The sequence below is a fragment of the Struthio camelus genome, chromosome 4 (assembly GCF_040807025.1).
Source record: "Struthio camelus isolate bStrCam1 chromosome 4, bStrCam1.hap1, whole genome shotgun sequence".
Classification (NCBI taxonomy): Eukaryota; Metazoa; Chordata; class Aves; order Struthioniformes; family Struthionidae; genus Struthio; species Struthio camelus.
In genome coordinates, this window is record NC_090945.1 from 16569364 (window position 1) to 16590723 (window position 21360).

At 34.9% G+C, this 21360-nt stretch overlaps 1 protein-coding gene across 5 annotated transcripts in view; it reads right to left on the reverse strand.

The window, feature by feature from the left end:
• The window catches only part of STPG2 (sperm tail PG-rich repeat containing 2), a 233848-nt gene that overhangs the window by 191607 nt on the left and 20881 nt on the right, over positions 1–21360 (reverse strand). For all 5 annotated transcript variants that reach the window (XR_011140840.1, XR_011140839.1, XR_011140841.1 and 2 more), the window contains exon 6: positions 1711–1821. Coding sequence is in view for 2 of the 5 variants with exons in the window: in XM_068941604.1 (XP_068797705.1) it covers positions 1711–1821 (111 nt within the window). In the remaining 3 variants the exon portion in view is untranslated. The remainder of the gene's footprint in view (positions 1–1710; positions 1822–21360) is intronic.

Genomic DNA, 21360 nt, shown 5'->3' on the forward strand with positions numbered 1-21360 from the left:
AAATCAGCTAGCAATATTCGAAAGAAAGCCTACACCTCCGAGGATGAGCACAGGCCACAGATCACACGCAATCGACTATTTGTATATGGCCACTTTTTCTTTAGGGGAAACAACGTAACTGTGTGTACATGAGCTATGCCATGCCAGTTGGCCACGGGACCAGAGATTAATCCTTGGTAAGCAGCACAAACCCTGGCCTACTGTATTTACTAGCATAACTATAGTCCAAACAATAGACAAGTCACACGGAAAGGCAATGGACTGCCAATTCATATGGCCTTTAAAATCTTATTCAAAATACATGACTTAAAGACTACTATCTCTCAACGAAATAACTTTCCAGTCACTAGTGCAAACCATGAGTTTATTTGCACTCATTTGTGTTCACCATCACTGACAAAACAGGTAAAGCAACTTAGACATTTGTTTTTAAACGGTTTCATTTGAATATTCAACCTGGCATTTTTTTCGTCATGAAAAAAATTCAGAAAATATTTTCAGAGGAAAAAAAAGCTTCTGAAGTATAAAACGGAGGAAAAAAATCATTTACTAAAAGTTAGAAGCTATAACCTACTTAAAAGGCTGGTTCTTACACAACTAAGACATACGGATTATTTAGGAATTCGAAAATTAAAATGAAAGTAAAAATCATACAGCAGATTTTAGATGATTATAAATTGTGAGAAAAGAAGAAACTGCCTTTATAAACCAAATCAGTAACTTACTGAAGAAAAACTTCCTGAAAGTGTTCAAGAACTAGAAAAAAGCTTATTCAACTGTAATTTCAGAATACATTATTGGAGAATAAGATTGAAAAAATACAAAAATAATCTAATTGATAGACACAGAATTAGTTTTTGTCCCCAATGCTTCCTAAGACAACAAATACAGGTGGGAGAAAGAGAGGCTTTTGGAGCAGTAACGGAAGGAGAGATGCAAAGGAAAGATTTGTCTGAAGACTATACTAGGGTGTAATGCCTATTATCAGCTTCATTTTTTTTGATTACTTCCTGTTAAAATCATTTTTCACATTTGGTCATAGAATCATGAAAATGTCACCTTGGATCACTAACAGCTGAAAGTCATTATTTAGCTTAGTGACATACGCATATTATAAAAATACTAAAACTACTTTTAAAATTCTTGCGCTTCAGAAAGGGAATAAACATCTCAGACGTGACAGAATCCAATACCTGACCTATGGTTCAGTGAAAATCTTCCTTGAAGACCTGACAGTGCCCATTATAAGTGTACATACTCTATATGTTGCACCGGTTTACACATCTGACCAAATATTTCACTTATTTCCACCATTATCCTTTCAGAGCATGCACCTAAGCATTACTTGAATGAAATCTATAACCACTGATTTGCCTGCAAACCCTACTCCATGGATTGCATATCGAATAAAGTGAGACTCAGTTCTCTCGTTTACCTGAGAGCTTTCAAGTCTATACACATTTTACACAAACACACTCTCTCACTTCTATAAACACATATTTGGCTCCATAAAACTGCTTGTCTGGGGTGTATTCATCAACATTGCATTCATCAACAATTAGTCCAAGCAATGCAGAAACACACACAGTAACAATTAATTAAGCAGTCATAGAACACCTTACAACTATTATTTCTTATCAGCTACCTTATTGCTTTACTATTCATGTTATTATAATACATTAAGAGGAAAAAAAAAGTACAGGGGCTTACTTTGGACTGTGAAAGAAAAGGAGCATATAGAATCTTTTTCCCCTTCTGTACTGTATTTTTGCTCTTCTGAAACTGACTTTCTATTTCGTATTGTCCAGGTCCTGGAAAACCCTGAAAAAATATAATTTGTGTTATACAAATATCTACAAATATATGTAAGTGAACAATTGCTTAAATGTATGAATCAAGTTTATGTGATGCTAAGAGTGAACCCGTATGCATATTTCATTTTAAAGCAAATATAAATGAACTAGGAACCAGTCAGCTGCTGGGGCAGCTGGGGGAGGTGTCTTGAGATTACTCCAAGATCTTATAAACACAACCACGTTATTCTCTAAATAAGTTTAGTATTATATCCACAGGCAATACTTACCATCCCAACACTTAAAAGTTTTAAACGTTACCAACTAAATCAACTGTATATTTTTTTATTTACAAATCTAACCACAAAAATACTATAACAATTAATTAACATTTTCCACTTTGTGGTTTGAGTCCTTTATTCGAATGCTTTACAGCAACACTAAGATTGCGTGGGAAGCTGTTCAGTCTTCTTGTGTCTCCCCCAGAGTTCAAAGTACTCAAATGAAGCATCATTCATTTGCATTTCGCAGTGCAAACAGAAGTATACTGCATGACCCTATGTGAACCAAGGCAATAAATTTGATATTTTTGCTCATGCAAAACTTGCATTAAAGACTATGTATAGCTTGCATGAATCTACTTTGTCTTGGAGAAAACAAGGTCAGGTTAAAGATGGTAATTCTGGAAAAGAGCACTGCTTGTTTTGTTAAGAATATAAACATCACAAAACAAATTAATACTAAATCTCTGTACTTGAACATGGAATAAAAAGATAATTTTTCTAACCGCTTCCATGCTAGATTATAACACAAATTCTTGCAATAACAAATGGTATTTCATGACACAATTTTTAGAAAAGAATTGTGTAGGGCAAGTTGAAGAAATTAATGCAAAAGTATTTCACATTGAATAATCAGTGTCTGTCTTGCATACTGTCAGGTTATTGACACACAGATATTTCTAAATCATTGCTATGATCATCAGTGTTTTCAGAGTCTACAGAAGTGAGAGCATAAATATAAGTGCTTCCTCTTACACAAAACGTCCACTAAATTATGCTTCGGTACAATTTAAAGTTTGTTCTTTAAAACAGCTTTGGTATGCTTAGCTTTTCCCTAAATTACTACAGCATCATCTGCTCAATAACAGGAAAGACTGGTATTAGGGCACAAGACTCCGTGTAGTTAATGACTGAGACATCCATATGTGGTACTCTTTCTAGTGACTGGTAACTAATGGTTGATGGCCTAATTCTTAGGGAACTCCTTTCACCTTATAGAGCTGAAAAGATTTTGCACCTGCAAAACTTCTTCATGCAATTGCAACATAAATTTACATTGACTTGAGTTACTGTGTATTCTGTGTTACATAAAAAGACCAGTCTTATATCATCAAAACTAGGAATTAATTTAAAACAAACAGCTTTAGGTTAAGCAAGCACACTACAAAGAACTAACACTGCTAAAGAGGACAGAGAAACAACTTTGGAGTTGATCTGCAATAGTAAATGAAAAACATTGTGCTTAAAATGATATACCCAGAATTAAAAACCTCAGAGTAAAAACAAATCGCAATTACTCAGTGAAACCAACTATCAAAAACAAGCACCCACTAAGCACAAGCTCCCACCAAAAACCAAATAAAAATGAGTTTTTCTCCATTTTGAAATTCCAGAAGTGTACTAACTTTATGGACAGTAGAGTCTGCATGACTGTGCAAAACACATTGTTATATTAGACCCTTAGTGAGATCTCAGCCTACTCAGGAAAAAAAATTATTGCAATCAATTATTTTTCGCTTAGGGTACATACAAGGTCTAGGAAGAAGACAGAATTTCAAAATTCTAAGAAATAATAGGATGTTTCAGTACATGATGATAAATATCTCTTAATCCATTTATAACATTGTGTCTGTTTATGATAAAATTCTGATATATCAATAATTTTCCTATATTTTAATAATCAGTATGTCATCTTTTAGTAGCATGCATTTTTACTTGAATCTCTCTAGTAAGATCTGCTTATATTACAATTAATTTACTACCTTTTATTTTTAAAAAAAGTACAGAAAACTGCACCAAGTACATTATTCTCTACAGTAGGCAAGAATTAATTCTGTGCTGAACAAGTCTGCTATAAAAAGATATGATTGTAATTAATAAGTTTGACAGATTTTAATTACTATTCTCATTTTTTTAGCCTTTCATTAAACTGGTATCATTTCAACACAATCTTTCTCACTGAACCATTTATCGTGAAACAGACTACTTAAATTATTTTGTATTGTTAGCATCAGAATATTTTCTAGTCTAGAATGGGTGAGAACGCAGATCAGATAGAAAAAAATTTAGGGCTATTTAAGCATACAATTACATTCATTATCAGGTACAGGGTTGCTGAGAGTTCACAAACTGTCTATTTTTATTCTGTGCTGTAAGACAAGGAAAACATAAAAGAAGTTGCAGCTTTTGCTTATAACTTTCTTAATGATTCATAGAAACCTATAAATAGGGTTATAATCAGCAGTAGAAATACAAAATATATTGTATTATAATTCACAATTTAAATGATTCAATGTGCTTGTACTTCCAAAATGTACAGTGACACTTTCTGTAAGAAAATATCCTTCAAGTAGGAGCACTGATATGACTGCTTAATTTGCATGACAGAAAAATGTTTTGTATATTTACACCGTTCTGCATCTAAGAACCTATAACATCTACGTATGGATTACTGAAGTAAATGTTTAGTAACCTCATTCATATACGAAAGCATTTTCCTGTCTATTTTGAGGAGGAAGCAGGAGCCTTGAAACAGATTTTAATCCTAAACCTAAACATTCAGCAGTCTAGTTTACAGGACCTTTAATTTCCTCCCCAGGAACATAAATACTTCAACAAAACTTTGCTCTAATATATAATAAATATATACATAGATGCTTAAGTTTGTTTGACAAAACACTCCCACTGACGCATATAAAGCTATTCGACAGCAGTTTAGTCATTTCATCACAAAGATACCTATTATAATCAGCTATTATCTCTATCATAGTTTACAGCAGCCAGGACTTTCAGGACTCCCAGCTCCTCCAAGCCTGATGAGGACAGAGGAAGCCTTTGCGCTGAGAAAGCCTCTCCAACGAGAGGAAGCTACGCAGGGACAACCTGGGATAACTTACTTCGAAACTCGCGAGGACCTTGTGAACCCCCGGCTCCCAGTACAGCCCAACGTTGCCTGAGAGGCTGAGGGAGAATTTGAGTCCTGCTGATAGCTTGCAAGCTCCAAGCCTCCAGCTCACTGAGCTGCTAACAGGTTAGGCAAGCAATGACGTGACCAACCACGGCATAGGGCCAGGAACCAGTGACAAGGTAGGGAAAAGCATGGGAACTTCTTGATTGAACTAGCATTGCTGACAAAGTCAACACATAACACGGTTATGGTCTAAAAACAGTAATATTCTGATCGTTTTTAGCTCATCCTACCTGAAGGAGAATATTCTGAACTTCATTTAATTTGTCCGTAACCAAGTACAGAGAATACGTTAGACAAATCTCACTAAGGATCAACATGAAAAATAACAGGACTGGAAAGAGAAAGCACAGATATTAAACAACACCTTGCTTTCCAATAACTTCAGTTTTGTGGTTCAGCACTTCCTATACAAGAAAGTTTAAACTAAACTAAGAAAACAAGTAGTTTACAAATGTAGAACCTTTATTTTGATTTAAATACGAGATAGATCATTAGTAAGAACCAGCTGAAAGCTGAGATACCTGTTTTCTCCTCATCAGATCTCTTCAAATATTGGAAAGCTTTGGATTTTAGAATCACTTTCTATTAACCCACAAGTATCACAGAATCGTTTACCTCCAACTTTCACAAAGAATTTAGTCAATATTTGATCAGTAGGAGGAAAAGTGGAAGGGCAGACAAGTAGGATCAGCAACGCTGGGATTTTCAGAGCAACCCAAGGGAATTAGACGCTCAGTTCCCATTGGCACATAGTCTTCTTAAATAAACGGCTTTGAAAATTCCAGCCTGCTCTTGTTCTCTCTTAGAGATTTGCTAACTGGATTTCTTTAATATCTATTTAATTAAGTTCCAGGATTACAGGGCAGTACTGATTTCAAAGTGAAATTTATTCCGTCCAATCTAACAGGGAAGTCCTAAGATTCTTTAAAAATTCCTTATGTAAATGATAAAATATTCATGCCTCAAAAAGATATCAAAGAAAATAAATTATCTTCAAAACTAAAAGAAATCAGCAAGCCTAAAGAGTCTAAACACAGGGAAATACCATAGCACACAGATCCTGGATGTTATTTTCAGTGCATAGTCACATGCTACTCAGCCCATATTCCTGTGGGCAAAAAAGAATGATAAACTTTAGGCAAACAACTAACTATTCTTAAAGTTCTGAAAAACTGAGGGAAAAAAATTTTAAATTGTATAAAACTGTAGTCTCCTACTGATTCAATAAGGATCAGATACAGTACTTAGATCACCTGCATGAAGTCCCAGTTCCAGTCATTATAAAGCTGGACATCTAAATAGTTTTTCTGAACCTTAAAAAACATACATTAAATGTCATATCTCACTCTCTTGACAGTTAGCATCTTTCTCATATTTCTCCCATATTAATGTAAATCCAGCAAGTGCTATACAAAAATATTTTTTTACGGCAAGAAGTAGGGAACAGCTTACTTAGGTCTAAGGAAGTGCACCCTCTGATCACAAGACAGTACAATTTAACTAGCTCTATTTACATGGGGAGCAACCAAGCTGCACTTAGTGTGAAATAAAAGTGGTAAAGATAGATTAATACCACTTTCCTATCTCCCCTGTCCTGAAACAACAGGCTGGAATTAAAAATGGATCAAAGTCTCCCTTCTTCCCAAACCAGACTGAAGGTTTGGAAGTGACACAGATTTGCTAAACTAGTCTCACATCTCCCAGATGTTTCTTGGCCTCTGGTCTTTCAGTTTTTGACAAGCCATAAAACAATGCAGTTACAGATATCAGATATCTTACTTTTAGTAAGATTTCTTCATATGATAAACTTAACCTCCTCTTGAGAAATAATATAAAGGGGTGCTACATCAATATTACCTCATATCAACATTGCTTCAGTCAAAAGAATTTCATTTCATGCAGCTAACTTGCGTGTTTTAATTAATATCATGCTGAAAATAGTTAATGATACTAAATTACAGCAATCTTTTTAAAAGGGTCATATTTGCTGATCTGTATTTAAGGCATATAAACATCAGGCATGAAAATGAATTAGCTGTGAAGTAACACTAATTCTGAAAGATCCCACTAAAGGAAATTATTTCCTTGCATACTTTTTTTTATGTTTAATCAAGTCACCCAATAAAGGCTTATAACTGATATCCAATCTGCAGTGATGTGTCTTTCTTCCCGTCACACTGAGCCCATAACAAAACTTCAGGAACCCTCCTCCCAACATTTTTCTTCCCTGAAGAGTTTTCACAGAGAAACCCTTTCATCAGGCATAGTCTCCATAAGGATCTATATAGGTACATGACAGAGTATGGTTTTAAAGCTATGTTAATAGTAAGATTAATAAGAATACCTTTTAAAAGGAAATAATCTGTAACTTTATGCGATTATAGATGTTACATTATACAGTACTTCACACAGTACTAACTTCACACTATACTGACCCCACTCTGGCAGCAGCAGCAATTGCTGAGTACAAATTCTCATAAACTCCTTTCATTAAGGGGAATAATATGCCTCCACTTCAAAAGAATAAATAGCTGTCTTAAAAGGTCATCCTACTATCTGTTGAAAGAAAGTCAAAAGCATAATCCGTGAAAAGAAGATCAAGCAGCCATACTGAATGATCAACAAAGTAGCATTAATTTATCAGCAAAATTATACTTTTGCTGATGCTCCTCAGTTAATATTTGTATTGTCATATTGTAAATGGATCAAAAAGCATATAGATAAATACACTAATAATTACTAATATTGTACTTTTCATGTTTTAAGCATGTTTTTTAATTTACAAAATTAACTAAAAATCTCACTGTTCCTGTGAAGAAAACATACACAATTACTGGTGTTTGGATAAAATTTCGTTGTGAACCTGATGGATACGTCACTGTACTTGCTGTCACACTTAACGCTGCAGAGAAAAACAAGGTCATAACTTTCTCCACACAAAATGTCAAAGCCTTTTATTTTGCATGGTGGTTTCTTTAAGATCCTAGAGTAGAAATGTTGCACTTTAAAAAAAAAAAAAGAAAAAAAAAAGGAGTTGATGAAGAAGTGAGGAAAGAATTAATAGACTGGCAGGGCAATAATTCTGTGCTTGAGAAGATTAAAAAAGGATACACTCATATGAGGTTCATTTTGCTTGATAGGTCTTTTCGGTACATAGATTCTCAACCTGAAAGGTTATCTGTGAAAATTCATGTCACAGAAGATCGTTTAGAAGCTTGCTTGAGAATAATTTGGATTTTTCAAATCCAACACATTTAAGAAAAGAAAAAAAAGGTAGTTTGAATCTGGACAAGGTTAAATGTCACAGAGGTTAAAAAACAGAACACGATTCCCACGTGATGGTCTCAACAGGACAGTACAAATAATAGCCAACTTCAAGGATAGGGGATTAGACAGTGGGAGGAGGTGACCAAATAAGGCTAGTCAATACCATCGCTGACAAGAGATGTGATCTAGTCTACCAGACATCTGGAGAACACTACACCATAAATCCAGTATATAAGGAAACCGAACTGAAATAGACTGTCCTTGTGCAGATTCAGGTCATTTTTCGTCTGCAGAAAAATATTTAAACTCAAAGAAGTTTCATGCAGATCTAAGACAATTTTCAGGAAGCTGATAAAGCTTTTTTCCTCATTTAAAAGAGGGAAGTCTGAATCAGACCCCAATGCAACTCAAAATGGTAAAAATGGGCAAAGCGTCACTTGTTACAATAGTACGAATCTGTCAAGAACATCAGCATCTGAAGTACATTTCTCTACAAAAAAGAAAAGAAAAAATAGTGACATGGCAGAACAAACGCATAAGCATGACAGCGATAGTTCATTTCCACATGTAAGTGCCATTAGCTAATACATTATATCATGCTAGAAAATCCAAGAACGAACCCTGTGAAATGATGATAAAAGAATTAGGCAACAGCAAAGAGCGTTCATATGACAAGATCTATTCTAGGAGGTTTTAAGGATCCCTGTATAAGCTGACAAATACCAAGGTATGAGATACCTAAAAGTCATCGGATGACTTGAGTCTGAATAATCACTCTTTGAAAATGACTATGGTCTATTATTTAAGAGGCAACAGAAAGTTTGTTACCATAAAATGTATCAGCTTTTAGCAATTATGTTCCTTACATTTTCACTGTTAATACTGATGGTCTTCAGATTATCTCAACTGCCATTACAAAGACTTTATTTTGCCTCTGAATATGTTTTTCAAGTAACCTCTTAATACAAATGAAGAGGGTAGCCTAAAGGGTAATTCCTGCTGTTAATTCTAAAAATATAGTGCATAAAAATGTTTTGGTGATCTAAATACATAACATAACTGTACCTAATAGTCACTTAAAATCACTGTTACCATTTGTCAGATACAGATTTCTTTACGGAATATATGATTTTTCAATTTGTTAAACACTGAAGGATAACTCTGTGTTTGAACATGTGTTATAAAGCCACTGCTCCTCAGTATGAAGTGCCATACTCAATTTTCAGGTGTTAAACTCAAAATTGTTTGCTACTTCAATGAAGTAGCAAACCACTGCCCTTCTTTCTAGTGATATTAACATACCATTACACAGAGCTAATGCTTTTAATTGCCATTCAGAAGTTTCACCAGGGCATACCCTTTTTCACATATGCATAGTTTAACAGCAGAGTGAAAATCATTCCTGTAGTTTTGGTCTGTATCAGAAAAATTGTTGTAAAAAACATATATAATTATTGTTCTGGAGGAGAAAGAGAACCAAAAATTAGAGAGGCACAAAAGATGGGTGTAAGAATGAAAAAAGGTGCAAGGTAAGCTACCAAAAAAATGAACAGAAGACAGCATTAGCGAGAATGAATATGACTAGGAGTTAATGAAAGAAGATGCGTTCTATGCTTGTAAAGAGGTTAAAAAACACTGCAATGAGCAGCAGAATATGAATGCTAGAAAGGAAATGAATCACCTTCATTTCAGAACATGGTAAAGAAGATGTGAAATATATAGCATGGAGTTCACATAGAATGAGAAAGGGAAAAAAAGAAAAAAAGAAAAAACTATTAAGAAAAAACTATTAATTCAGTGAAAACTATCTATTCTGTGTACCCTAAGGTGAGATCCTGTGGAAAATACATCATTGTGTAATTGAAAATTGTGTCACAAACTATAGTCGCAGCAAGGCCATACTGAGGTTACCTGGGCAATCCTAAATGAAAGCCTCTCAGAATATTTTAATGACTTCAGTAAACAATGTAAATAAATACAAATATTCTAGATAGGTGCTGAATATGATCTTTACTGCTTGGTAATCTAAGATTGCAAATACATAGACCATCCTAACACAGTATGCTATTTTTCAAGAATTGAGAGAATCAATAAATTTTAGTATTTTCCCTAAGCCAAAGCAACAAGCTTCTGGCACCTTTTTATCATGCATAACAGCAAAATACATCTCAACCAAAAAAAACCTGACAAAACATAACGGCAGCAGCAAGGTATTGCACTTCCCACAAGACAAACTACTAACGCTCCCTTTCACGTGCCAAGTAGAATTAACTGTCATAAGTCATCTCTACTGCAAGTAGAAAGCATGTATTTTGCTGTCCAATTCATCTATTGTACATAAAACTTCAAAAGTTACAGTTCTACCATTCACGAGTATATTATTTCTGACAACCTCACTAACGGTATTCTTCACTAAATATATCAAATTTATTCTGGTAACAAAAGCTGTTCTAGTCTAGTTTTTAACCAAAGATGGCTACTTTTTTTTTTTTTTTTTTTTTTTTTTTTAAATAATAGGCAACTCTTCATACATGAAATGTAACCTTTCCAGGGGACAAGGTCACAAGTTCCTAACAATAACAGTTTCTGTCTGTTACTAAAACAGGCACAAGCAAACACTAGTACTATACAATTTGGAGTTCCAAAACATGTTTGCCTTTAAATGATATTTCAAATGTCACACCACTTAAACAAAACATATATTTACACATCCACATAGAATAAACATTCTGTTACCAAAAAAGTTTCAAAGTCTAGTAAAAGAAATCCAGTTCATCCAGAAACATGAAAAAAGTCTCTCAACACTGTAGAAAAAGAACTGGACAAAATTATTATCTGTTCTAAATTGTGCTTATATTCAGGGTAAGCTTTGTTCAGTAAAGCAAATTCCATTAAAAATGATGCTGCTCCTGAAATTGATATAGGTAATATTTATTTAGAAGACATCTCCAACGATCCTGTTTGGTTTTCAGTTAGCCCTTCTGAGGATACAAAACATGTTCCATAAATGGAATTTTTGATGGATGAAATTTCTGCCCTAAGAAATTCTCTTTTGATGTGCTACACAGCAAGTTCCAAGCAGATCGCAACCAAACAGAAAATTATCACTTGCACTGACTGACCATACAATCTATACAGCGAAGAGATGCAGGCATTCAGCATGCCAGCAGGCTGCCCATACTTCATGTACTTAACACTCAAGCCTATAAAAGAGGATATGACACCAACCACCTCTAAAGTTTCTCCTGCTCATCTATAAAGATGACTGAAGTGGAAGAAGCTGTCTTCATCTCAAGCTGTACAGCATCCAATCATATTGAAGGGGGGCAGACAGTGAGGATGTACCTTTTTTTTTTTTTTTTTTTAAATAAAGGGATACCTAAATTAAACAGCTAATAAGACAAATATGTGGTGATTCCCTAAAAATTAGGCTACTTCACACATTACACTCTTGGAGGAAAGCAAGCTGAGTACTTGCTGCTTTCCCTTGCCCCTCTCACTGCTCACTCCCACCACTAAACTACAATTTCCCACCCTATCAGTTACATAGCACAGTAATAGACTGAGAACGACAGAGAGTAATGGGGAAGAGAGGCAGGAATTTCTTAGGCCAGCTCCAATTAAGAGAAGATTGAGAAGGGCTGTATTACATCACAAATACACATAAAGACACATGTGTAGGCCTTATATCCTTTCTTCCTTTTTAGAGACATGAACTATTCATATATGCTCAGCTATGGTAGGGTTGACAGTGATACATATTCAAAAAAATAATTTTAACTTAAGAATCAAAATGAAGGCTTAACTCTGACAAGTTCATCTCTCAGAGAGCTTACCAGAAACATAAGATACAACAGAGATGGACAGAATCTGTTAAAGACACTGCTATCTTGCTGGTGTCAAATAAAACACTCACAGAGGACAAAAAAAAGTTCCAGAAAAATAGGAAGTTGAAGTTTGCAGGAAGAATTGTTGTAATTCCCTGTGATACTAACGTTACTTTGCCGTGCAAGTGAAATTCCACTCAGACTATTTTCATGTTATTGCCTTGAAAGTAAATTTCCTTGGCTGAAATTTCAAGCATCACTGAAAATAACGCTTGTGAAATTATTTTGAATGTAAGTTTTAAAAGAAAGGACACGCTTACAATTCAGCTAGTCAAGGCATAAAAAGCCACTGAGATAAATCCAGGTTAGCACTGCTATACCAAACTATTTAACCCCCATATTCTCAAATGGCATAACAGAACTGACTGGCATTTGGTATAAAAACTTCACATTTCTTTTTTTAATGCAACAATCTGACTTGTATGTTTAACTCAAAAAATATATTTTAACTACCTTTGTAAGAAAATAAACTACAGCCTCTCACCCAACAAGAAAATGCCTAAGAAACAACACCCACACAGTGGCAAATACTGGTCTCCTACTTTTACTTTATACAATAAAAACTGATATTAATGTAACTATCACTGTCACCAAAAAAGCAGGATACTGGGGGGGGAGGTCAGGGTTGGAATTCACCAACACCTTCTCAAAGTGGCGAGGAGAAGAGAGTCTCTCTTCACTGGTACAATGTAGCCTTTATTCCATTCTGGAGAATAAGGTAGGGGAAAAACTAGTTCTATAACCAGGCTTTCTATCTGAAGTCAGTTTGCTCCACACCGAACAATGCTTTACATTGAACTTGGAAACAAAATAAATAAATACATAAATAAATAAGTTTCCAGGAAACATTGAAGTGGAATACCAATTATAATGCTGCTGCAGTCAAAATATAGGCTTAACTATTCCAAATTTTTGAAAAAAGGTTTCAAAAGAAGCCAATCTGTAGTGAATAATTAATACACAGTATTTTTCAAATTTTTTTCAACTGTGGTGGTGAAAGAGGATTTAACAGTAACACTGATTCAGTTAGGAAAAACGTGTTTACTTTCTTCTGGCAAAAAGGTTTATGAACGCATTTCATCTTCAGCCCTACTTCACAGAGTTCTTTCAAAAAGTCTTTGTTTGAGATGCACAGAAAATATTCTGCTTGTAAAGAAGAAAACGAGACGGTAAAATCAACACGTAAAGTTTGAACAAAAATATTAATAGCTCAACATTGCTACATGTAATATATTAATATTTTTATGAAGTGCTCATAAATAATTCAAGTCTCTGTTTTAGCTATACTCTCATGTTCTTAAAGCTGGTATGAGCCAGAATAAATAAAAATTAAAATAAAACCAACAAAAATAAACTAGCTAGTCTGAGAAAAATGCCTGATGTTATTAATGTTATTGCAAATATTTTGCTCCATTTCTGTGAAGTAACTATGCATCTGTGTCTTGTATCGGACGACTTTGCCTGTCCTCCAGGTATGCCCAGAGGGCAACATAGGCAATAATGACCCATCTGTTCACTACTGGCAACTAGCAAATTTCTAATGAAGACAGATGTGGGTCACCCTGTACAAGAAGGCTGCAGGGTGTTAATGAATCCACCTAATGGTCACTACCTGCCACTGTTGACTGATTGATGACCAAAAGGGTTAAGCTTCAAAAGCAAAAGACGAGTATTTCAGGTAACGATTAGTCTTACTAGGCTATCTCTATCACACTTTCAAATGTACAGACACGCACTTAATGTTGTCTTTTCATATTTCTTAACAAAAAAAAACTTCTATTATTTTCTTTGGACAACCTGAAATCCTGAAATAAAGACATGAGAAATTAATTCTGCTTTATCTCTATTGTCCAGTTAAATAAAAGCTCCAAATACCCATATTAATTTATACATATATGGCCGCTGACACTAACAGTAAAAACAAAAATTTTAAAGGAAATATTTAACAGTTGCAAAAGTCCAAAAGTATTCATAACATTTAAAAAGTACATTCTGATAGCCGTACAGGAAAGAACTTTTACAGTGAACTCCATTCACACAGACCACAAGCTAATGGATTTTGTATAATGATCACCACGGGAGTTAGTGGAGGTTGAACTCGTTCTGCCAGTTCCACATGAAGGTGATGGCACCACAAAAGCCAGCTACTTATGAACAAAGTATTGATGCAAATCCAATCATTTGTCAATTCAGGTAGAGGGCTAATGTCAGAAAAACGTTGCAATGGGGAATCTCTGGAGAGGGAACTCTCTCTAGAGAAGAAAGAAAGAAATACACATGCTATAGTGAAAAATGTTATGACTTACTGAGTTACTGTAGGGTGAAGCCTGCAGAGAATGTTACCATCTGCCAGGATTCACTACGATTTTGTTAACAAACAGCTATAACAAAGCAAAGTCACAGTTCTATCCAAAAGTACAGAGAAGTAATAAAACGATACGTAAAGTTTTCAAAACATTACAAAAGAACCCACCAATTTAATTTTTGTTGGATTTCTACTAGCTGGAGATAGGAAATCCAAACATGCTAAATACTGGAATTGACCCAATGGGAAACCTTCTTTATTGAAACCAGTTCTGCAGTGATATTAAACGAGTAATACATTGCCTCAATAGCTAGTTTAATAAAATAAGGAAGAAATCATTATTAGAAGACAAGATTTTAGTCCTGGCGAGGCTCAACTGCTGAATAACCTTTAATAAGCAATGTAACTTCATTACACCTCTATATTCTTTACTATAAACTGGAGATCATGATCCCTGCACATTTGTTCTGTAAGGCCCAATACATTCATATTTGTAGGGTTTTTTGGACATTTTAGGATAAAATGTATCTGAGAAGTAAAAAGAATTATTACATGATTTTTTTAGCCTAAAAATACAAGTGGATTATGGGTTTGATAGAAATTGAACAATTTTTTATCCAAATTGGAACAGTCAAAAACTCTTAAAGTCACAATAACCAAAAAGTAACACTGAACAACTTTTAATTCTCAGTATTATCAGACAAAAGACAGCCTTACATAACTTTTAAGTCCCAATACTATTTTACAACAGAACTGGAAATAGTTGCTGTTTATCTCGGGTATGTATTTCACTTGCTTTTTCATTCATGTTTTTAAAATCCATATAAAACTAATGAGTCAATGATGCATCAAGACTTGCCTTGCACATAAGCAAATAAATATAAGAAAATTTATGCCTACTCTGTGAGGGTATGAACTGCAGTTTTGCCTAATACACACTCAAGAAAACTGCAGTGTCAGTTACCTTTGCAAATGGATTCAAATTCACAGATGATTAACTGCTGGTTCTAGAACAGAAACGATTAAGAAGCCTCAGTCTTTTGCCTGAGGCAACAAATGATCCAGTAATATATATTCTCTTTTGCAAGAAGCTACTAACTTTAAACACAAGATGAAACTTAACTATATACTGTTGACTGGTCTATAACAGATAGTCTCACTGATTTATTCTATGAGGATAAGTTAACAACAGTGAGGCTTTAAAAAAAAAAGAAAATTTCACAGTGATGGGTACAAAACATAGGCGAAGCATAGAAAAAATACTGAATTCTGTACTCATGGAATTACTCACAATGTGATTGGCAAATGCAAGCCTTCACAGGCTAGGAATATGCGCTCTGCACTTAAAAAGAAACTCTTGTAAGCGTTAATATCATTCTAATAGCATATATACACAACATTCTGAAGGGTACTGTACCATTCTTCAGTCAGCTCACTTGCAATTGAGAGCCTGCAATTTATTAATAAGAAATATTTACGATTTCAGTAAAATTTGGTTGTTAGGCACACATGTTCTATTTTTGTCCAAAATATCCAGTTACACTTAAATGTGCAATTACAATTGAGAAAGTATAGTATAGTTTTAAAACCTTATAGCCCATACAGAAATGATATTCATACTTTGTTGAAATTAAGAAAGACGGTACACAAAAGTCTAATAATGCCTACCAAGTAACTCCTCCCCTCAGCACACTTGTTTTAGCCTCTTTCAGACAGAATCTCATTTCCCTGTAAAAGCATGCTTCACACAAATCACTCTGTTCACAGAAAAGAGAGACTCCTGAGAAAAGAAAATGTAGTTGCATAATTAAATAGCATAAGCATTAAACATTAACATAACATTAAAGGTTATGAGTACTTTTGTTTGGTGTTAGCATTCACATATTCAGACCAGCTTGCAACCTGATTTGAATACATAAATGCAGGGTAAAAGCTGTTGACATTTTTAAAAGAAAGACTTCCAAAACTAAGTTGTACCAGGCACAGTTTCTGACACGTGTTCACAAATCATCTGAAAACAAGCAACGGTTGAAAGGATGCAGCTAGTGATCAACTTCTAACGGTATTGAAAAGCACGGTGGGGGAAGAGAAAATGCTCCTTCCAAATCTTGCTTCTTTCCCTTGCATTCTATCCTCAGGTCACACAAAGGAGTTGTGCTGCCATTCCTACCTGCCTTTCTCAAAAACATCCATCTTCGCAGAGCCAGAGGAAGGTAGCGAACCATTAACTTATTGCACAAGTAGTAACACAGAACATCCACAAGCTACTGTTTTTCAGTCATTTTGTTTTGGGGAAACAAAACTGATATTTACCAGACTGGCAAAAGGCCCGTCTCCAACACAGGGACAACAGGACTGTTTTATTTAGTATGGTATAAGAACATATTTCTAACTTCAGGATATCCTGAAATTGATAGGACTACACATATGTTGCAAGCTCGATACACACATATGCATGAGCACAACGAAGACATGGGAAATGAAAGAGCTTTGCTCTTTCTTGTGATTCTGATTATAGATGGATACGGATATCAGATTACTCCTTCCCTCTCTTCAACCACCTGAAGACTACTACAGTGACTCCATCTTTGCTCTTTAAAAGAAGTGATAAAACTCATCAATCTCTTCCATTTAGGCATGTTCTCTAAATCTTTCATCAGTCTTATTAATTTTCTCTGAACCACCTCTAATTTGTCTGCATCTTTTTGGAATTTAAATGAATGTTCTAAATGCGACACCGTGCTCCAGATAGCGCTGCTACACAGAGCAGACCTTAAGGATTACTTTAAATGCTTTTCAGGCCATACTTCTGTGTACGTATGCTAATACAGCACTTTCCTTTTTCACAACACTCCAACATCTGTTGATTCCAACATTCAGCTCAGAAACTCTTGCTCCTTGACATTCTCAAAGGTATTCATTAAAGCAAGGCTATCTAGAAGTCATCAGTATTAATGAAGAAATGAGAAACTGACAGCACTTCTCCAAGCTGTGATCATTTTTGTTAATATTGTACTAGTAGTGCTACCAAGTGAAATCTGGGTCTACTCTTCTTTTTCTGAAATAACTCAGAAAAATCTTGTTTTGCACTTGCCCAAAGGAAGCCGGACTAACTTTAAGGAAACTTAAGATAGAGTATCTTAATAATTCTAATGTAACTGAAGAAAGTTTTATGGACTTTTCATCACCAAATGGGGATGCAGTAAGGTTTAAAAAGTATCCAGAGCAATGCTTCACATTTCTAGATCAACTTCTCTTCTTCTCTGAAATGGTATGCACCCCCACCCTACCCTTGCTCTTCAAAGTGCATATACCTGCTCTTGTCCTCAAAACCTGTATCCCAACGTAGCCCTCCCCAAATGTAAAATTTTGTATCGCCAAGTTCCTCCAAAAAACATCTTTGCACACCAGTTCCAGCACACACTAGTTCCGAGCTCCTCCAGATTCAACTCCCTTCCTCAGATCGACTAGTTTATCTACATTCTCCCTGTACCCTGGCTTTGCTCGACTCCCTCTGGTCTCTATATTTATTAGCTCATAGTAACAAAGCATGTTTGCAACAAAGAAAAGAACTGACTGCAGGGACAGAGTTGAAGAAATTTGAAAAGAAGAAACAAAGGCAAGATGGAATTTCTCACATCCTTTCCTGCTTCCCAGTTTAAGAACAACCTACAGATGCTTTTGGATTCATAAATTACTTAATTTATAAATTCCAAGATCATAGTACTTTACATTATTTTTAAGTACGCATTCAGCAACACAAAAATTTTGCTACAAATGTATTAGGATCAGCAAAGTTTACATATCAATTTAAATGTCTACAATAAAGTATGTACATATCCTATGCACTGCATAAAGATTATTTTCAATTATGTCTCACAAAATGCCAGAATTAGTCACCTATCCAACTTTTTCCCAATAATTATTTTGTATTGGTAAAGGGCTGTATTAAAGCCTGCTGTCTACTCCCTTGAAATACAGTTTGACTTTCTTTGCAGGACGTTACTGTGACTACAGACAGCCAGACAAGGCAAGAAAATGAGTAGACAGAAGAAATTGTCAAGATTTCCATAGTTTTTGTTTCTTTGCTTGTTTTTATTAACTTTTCACTTTAAATATAAGCTAAATGAAGCATAAAAGTCTCTCAATACTTTCAGAGGATTTTTTTCCTGCACTTCCAGCAAGACTGGTACAATTTTATCTCTTGATTACTTTTCTTCAACGGTCCATTTTATTTTGTATTTAAGAGATGTGAAAAGATGTAGTTTCTTATAAAAGCTCCGCTACCCCCTAAAAAGCTAGGCTGGGAGGCAGAGTCATGATGGGAAGAGATTACCATACAACCTTAGCATTAGCAGTAATTATACGCTTTAAAAAAAAAAAAAAAAAAAGGAACCAATCCTGCAAGCTTTGCTCAGTTAGGAAGTCTCCTTTTATTTCTTATCATGAAACTATTTACATGTATTTTCATACCAAAAAAAGGGGTGGGAGGGAATACTGTACAAAAATCCAAGTAAAATGCATTATATATGTATTACGCCAAAACTCAGCATTCTAACTTATGAAAGTTCAGATTAAAATTCAACTCAGTAGAAATCTAAAAATTCTGAGACTTGAAAATTCACGGTAGGTTCAGAAAGAAAACCCCTGTCTTTCCCAGAAGGGACACAGTAATAAGCATAATCCGTTATAGCTGAATGTTTCAGTATTTGTGATCCTAAAATGTGCATCGATGATTAAATATATTCCAGTTTGCAGCCCGATCACCAGGATATGCTATCTCTTGCATGTAGCTATCCTTCTGTAATAATTTTGAACCTGTTCTGAACCTGTTCATCACTCTTAACCAGATTTGACAGAGAGCCTGCAGTCTCATTGATATGACATTCTTACAAGCTTTGTGGAGAGAGGGGTGGGGAGAGAAGTACTGTAGAGAGATCAAGTTACTGCTCTGTTGCTGTTCTAATAAAAAGGCTGCACTGTCACCTCAAGTCTTATAGGAAAAGCATAAATTAGCATTTATTCTTTCCTGGACACCAGCAAATCCATTCCCAAAACTCACGGTTAAGTTTGGTTGCATGATTAATGCTTACAGTTACTGAATTAAATCCCAAAGCAAAGGGCTGAGATCAAGTTCATTGTTCATATGGCTACATGCCCACACACACCCTTTAACAGTAGCATCCTAGTTAAGGACAAAAGATGTTTTTTTGTTTCATACCCTGAAGTACTAGTATTTCCTTAGGTTAATTAAAACACGCTATTCCTCTGCGTAAATTACTAGGATGTACTTTCAATCTCAATTCTTCTTTCACAGAGCTTTTATCTGATAATTTTATTTTTCTACTAAGATTTAATACGTTGACACTTAACAAACTTGAGGAGAATACTGCCATGAGATATTTCCTGTAATCTGAAAACATGCAGCAACATTCCTTTGCTTTTTTTTTTTAATCTTAAATCCAGATAGAACAAATACATTCTCTCCCTCTACCTACATGCACAAATCTAGTCATCTTTTTCTTTTCTACCACTTCCTGCCTACAGTCACCCGTTCCTTCCACCTTCCTGCATCTCTCTCTCCTGTATTGTTTTTTCCTCAATAAAAGCACTACTAGGTCCTCTTATCTCTGCTCTTTTTTACACCCTCCTGCCTAGGTATAATTCCACATTAAGACCTCTTAGCATGGCACATGTCTGATCATATGCTAAAGAGAACAACTGCCCCCCACTAATGCAGTCCCACCCATGCCCTTCACATGAAATAAGGTATTCATTTCCCCATTAATTATAGCCTGACAGGATTCCAAGTAAAAAATGGTGGTTCACAGTAAATCTTTGCAATACAATCCCTTTATGTCAAGAGACCTCATGAGACAGCTTTCGCAAGTTTATGCTACGCTAACACAAGTAGGCGCAGGAGCTCTGCGGAACGCTAGAACAGCCTTCATTATAACAAGCTTAAGTTGAAAGGTCTTGTATTGGAAATAAATTTATTTTCCTCTCAGCTTTGTGTCTATGTATAAAGACTTTCAAAATTTCATTTTTCAGAAGCTCCATAGCATAGTTATACATCAGTTTATTCTTTGAACCTGCACAAAACTTTTCACGTCCAAAAAATTATTTGCCTTTTGCTTTCAAAGCTGTAGATGTTCCTGTCCTTTGACCTGGTTAATGATTATTCATTGTACAATGAAAATCGAACCAGTTGCCTCTACTGCTCAGATTTTTGTAATGTGATGCTGTTTGTTCTTCTGTCACTGACCCCTTCAAACTGCTGGTTTCTGTCTCCTTTACCTTACAATTCCTTATAGCGACAGAGTGAAAGCAAAACAATTGAAAAGAACAGAAGAGGGTTTCCTCATAAACAGGATTTACCCCAGGAACACATTTTGCAAGAGACATGGAAAACTCAGTCAAAGGAAAACATGCAGTTGGAGCTAGTGATACAATGATTTTTAAAAGTAATCTCTAAAAATACAAATATATAAACAAACATAAAAATAAAGCATTTTAATTAAGAGGGAAAAAAGACCGAATTTATGCAACTGTCTGTACTGTAGCTTTATCTCTGCAGGCACTCCTAAAGACTCCAAAATTCTGCCACGAAATACAAAAACATCCAAAACGTTAAATTTATTCAGTTTAAGATATGTTTTAAAAGGAAACCAAAACAGCAGCATGGGTAATTTCTTTAAAATATATTTTAATGTATATTTATTGGAACTTGATTAATTCTGGAGATGAGTTAAGACTATGAATCATTCAATTGCATTTTTGGTGCATCTCTCAAAAAAAAAAGTATGAAAATACTCAGCCTCACAGATAAGAGCTTATACTCTTAAATTATTTTACC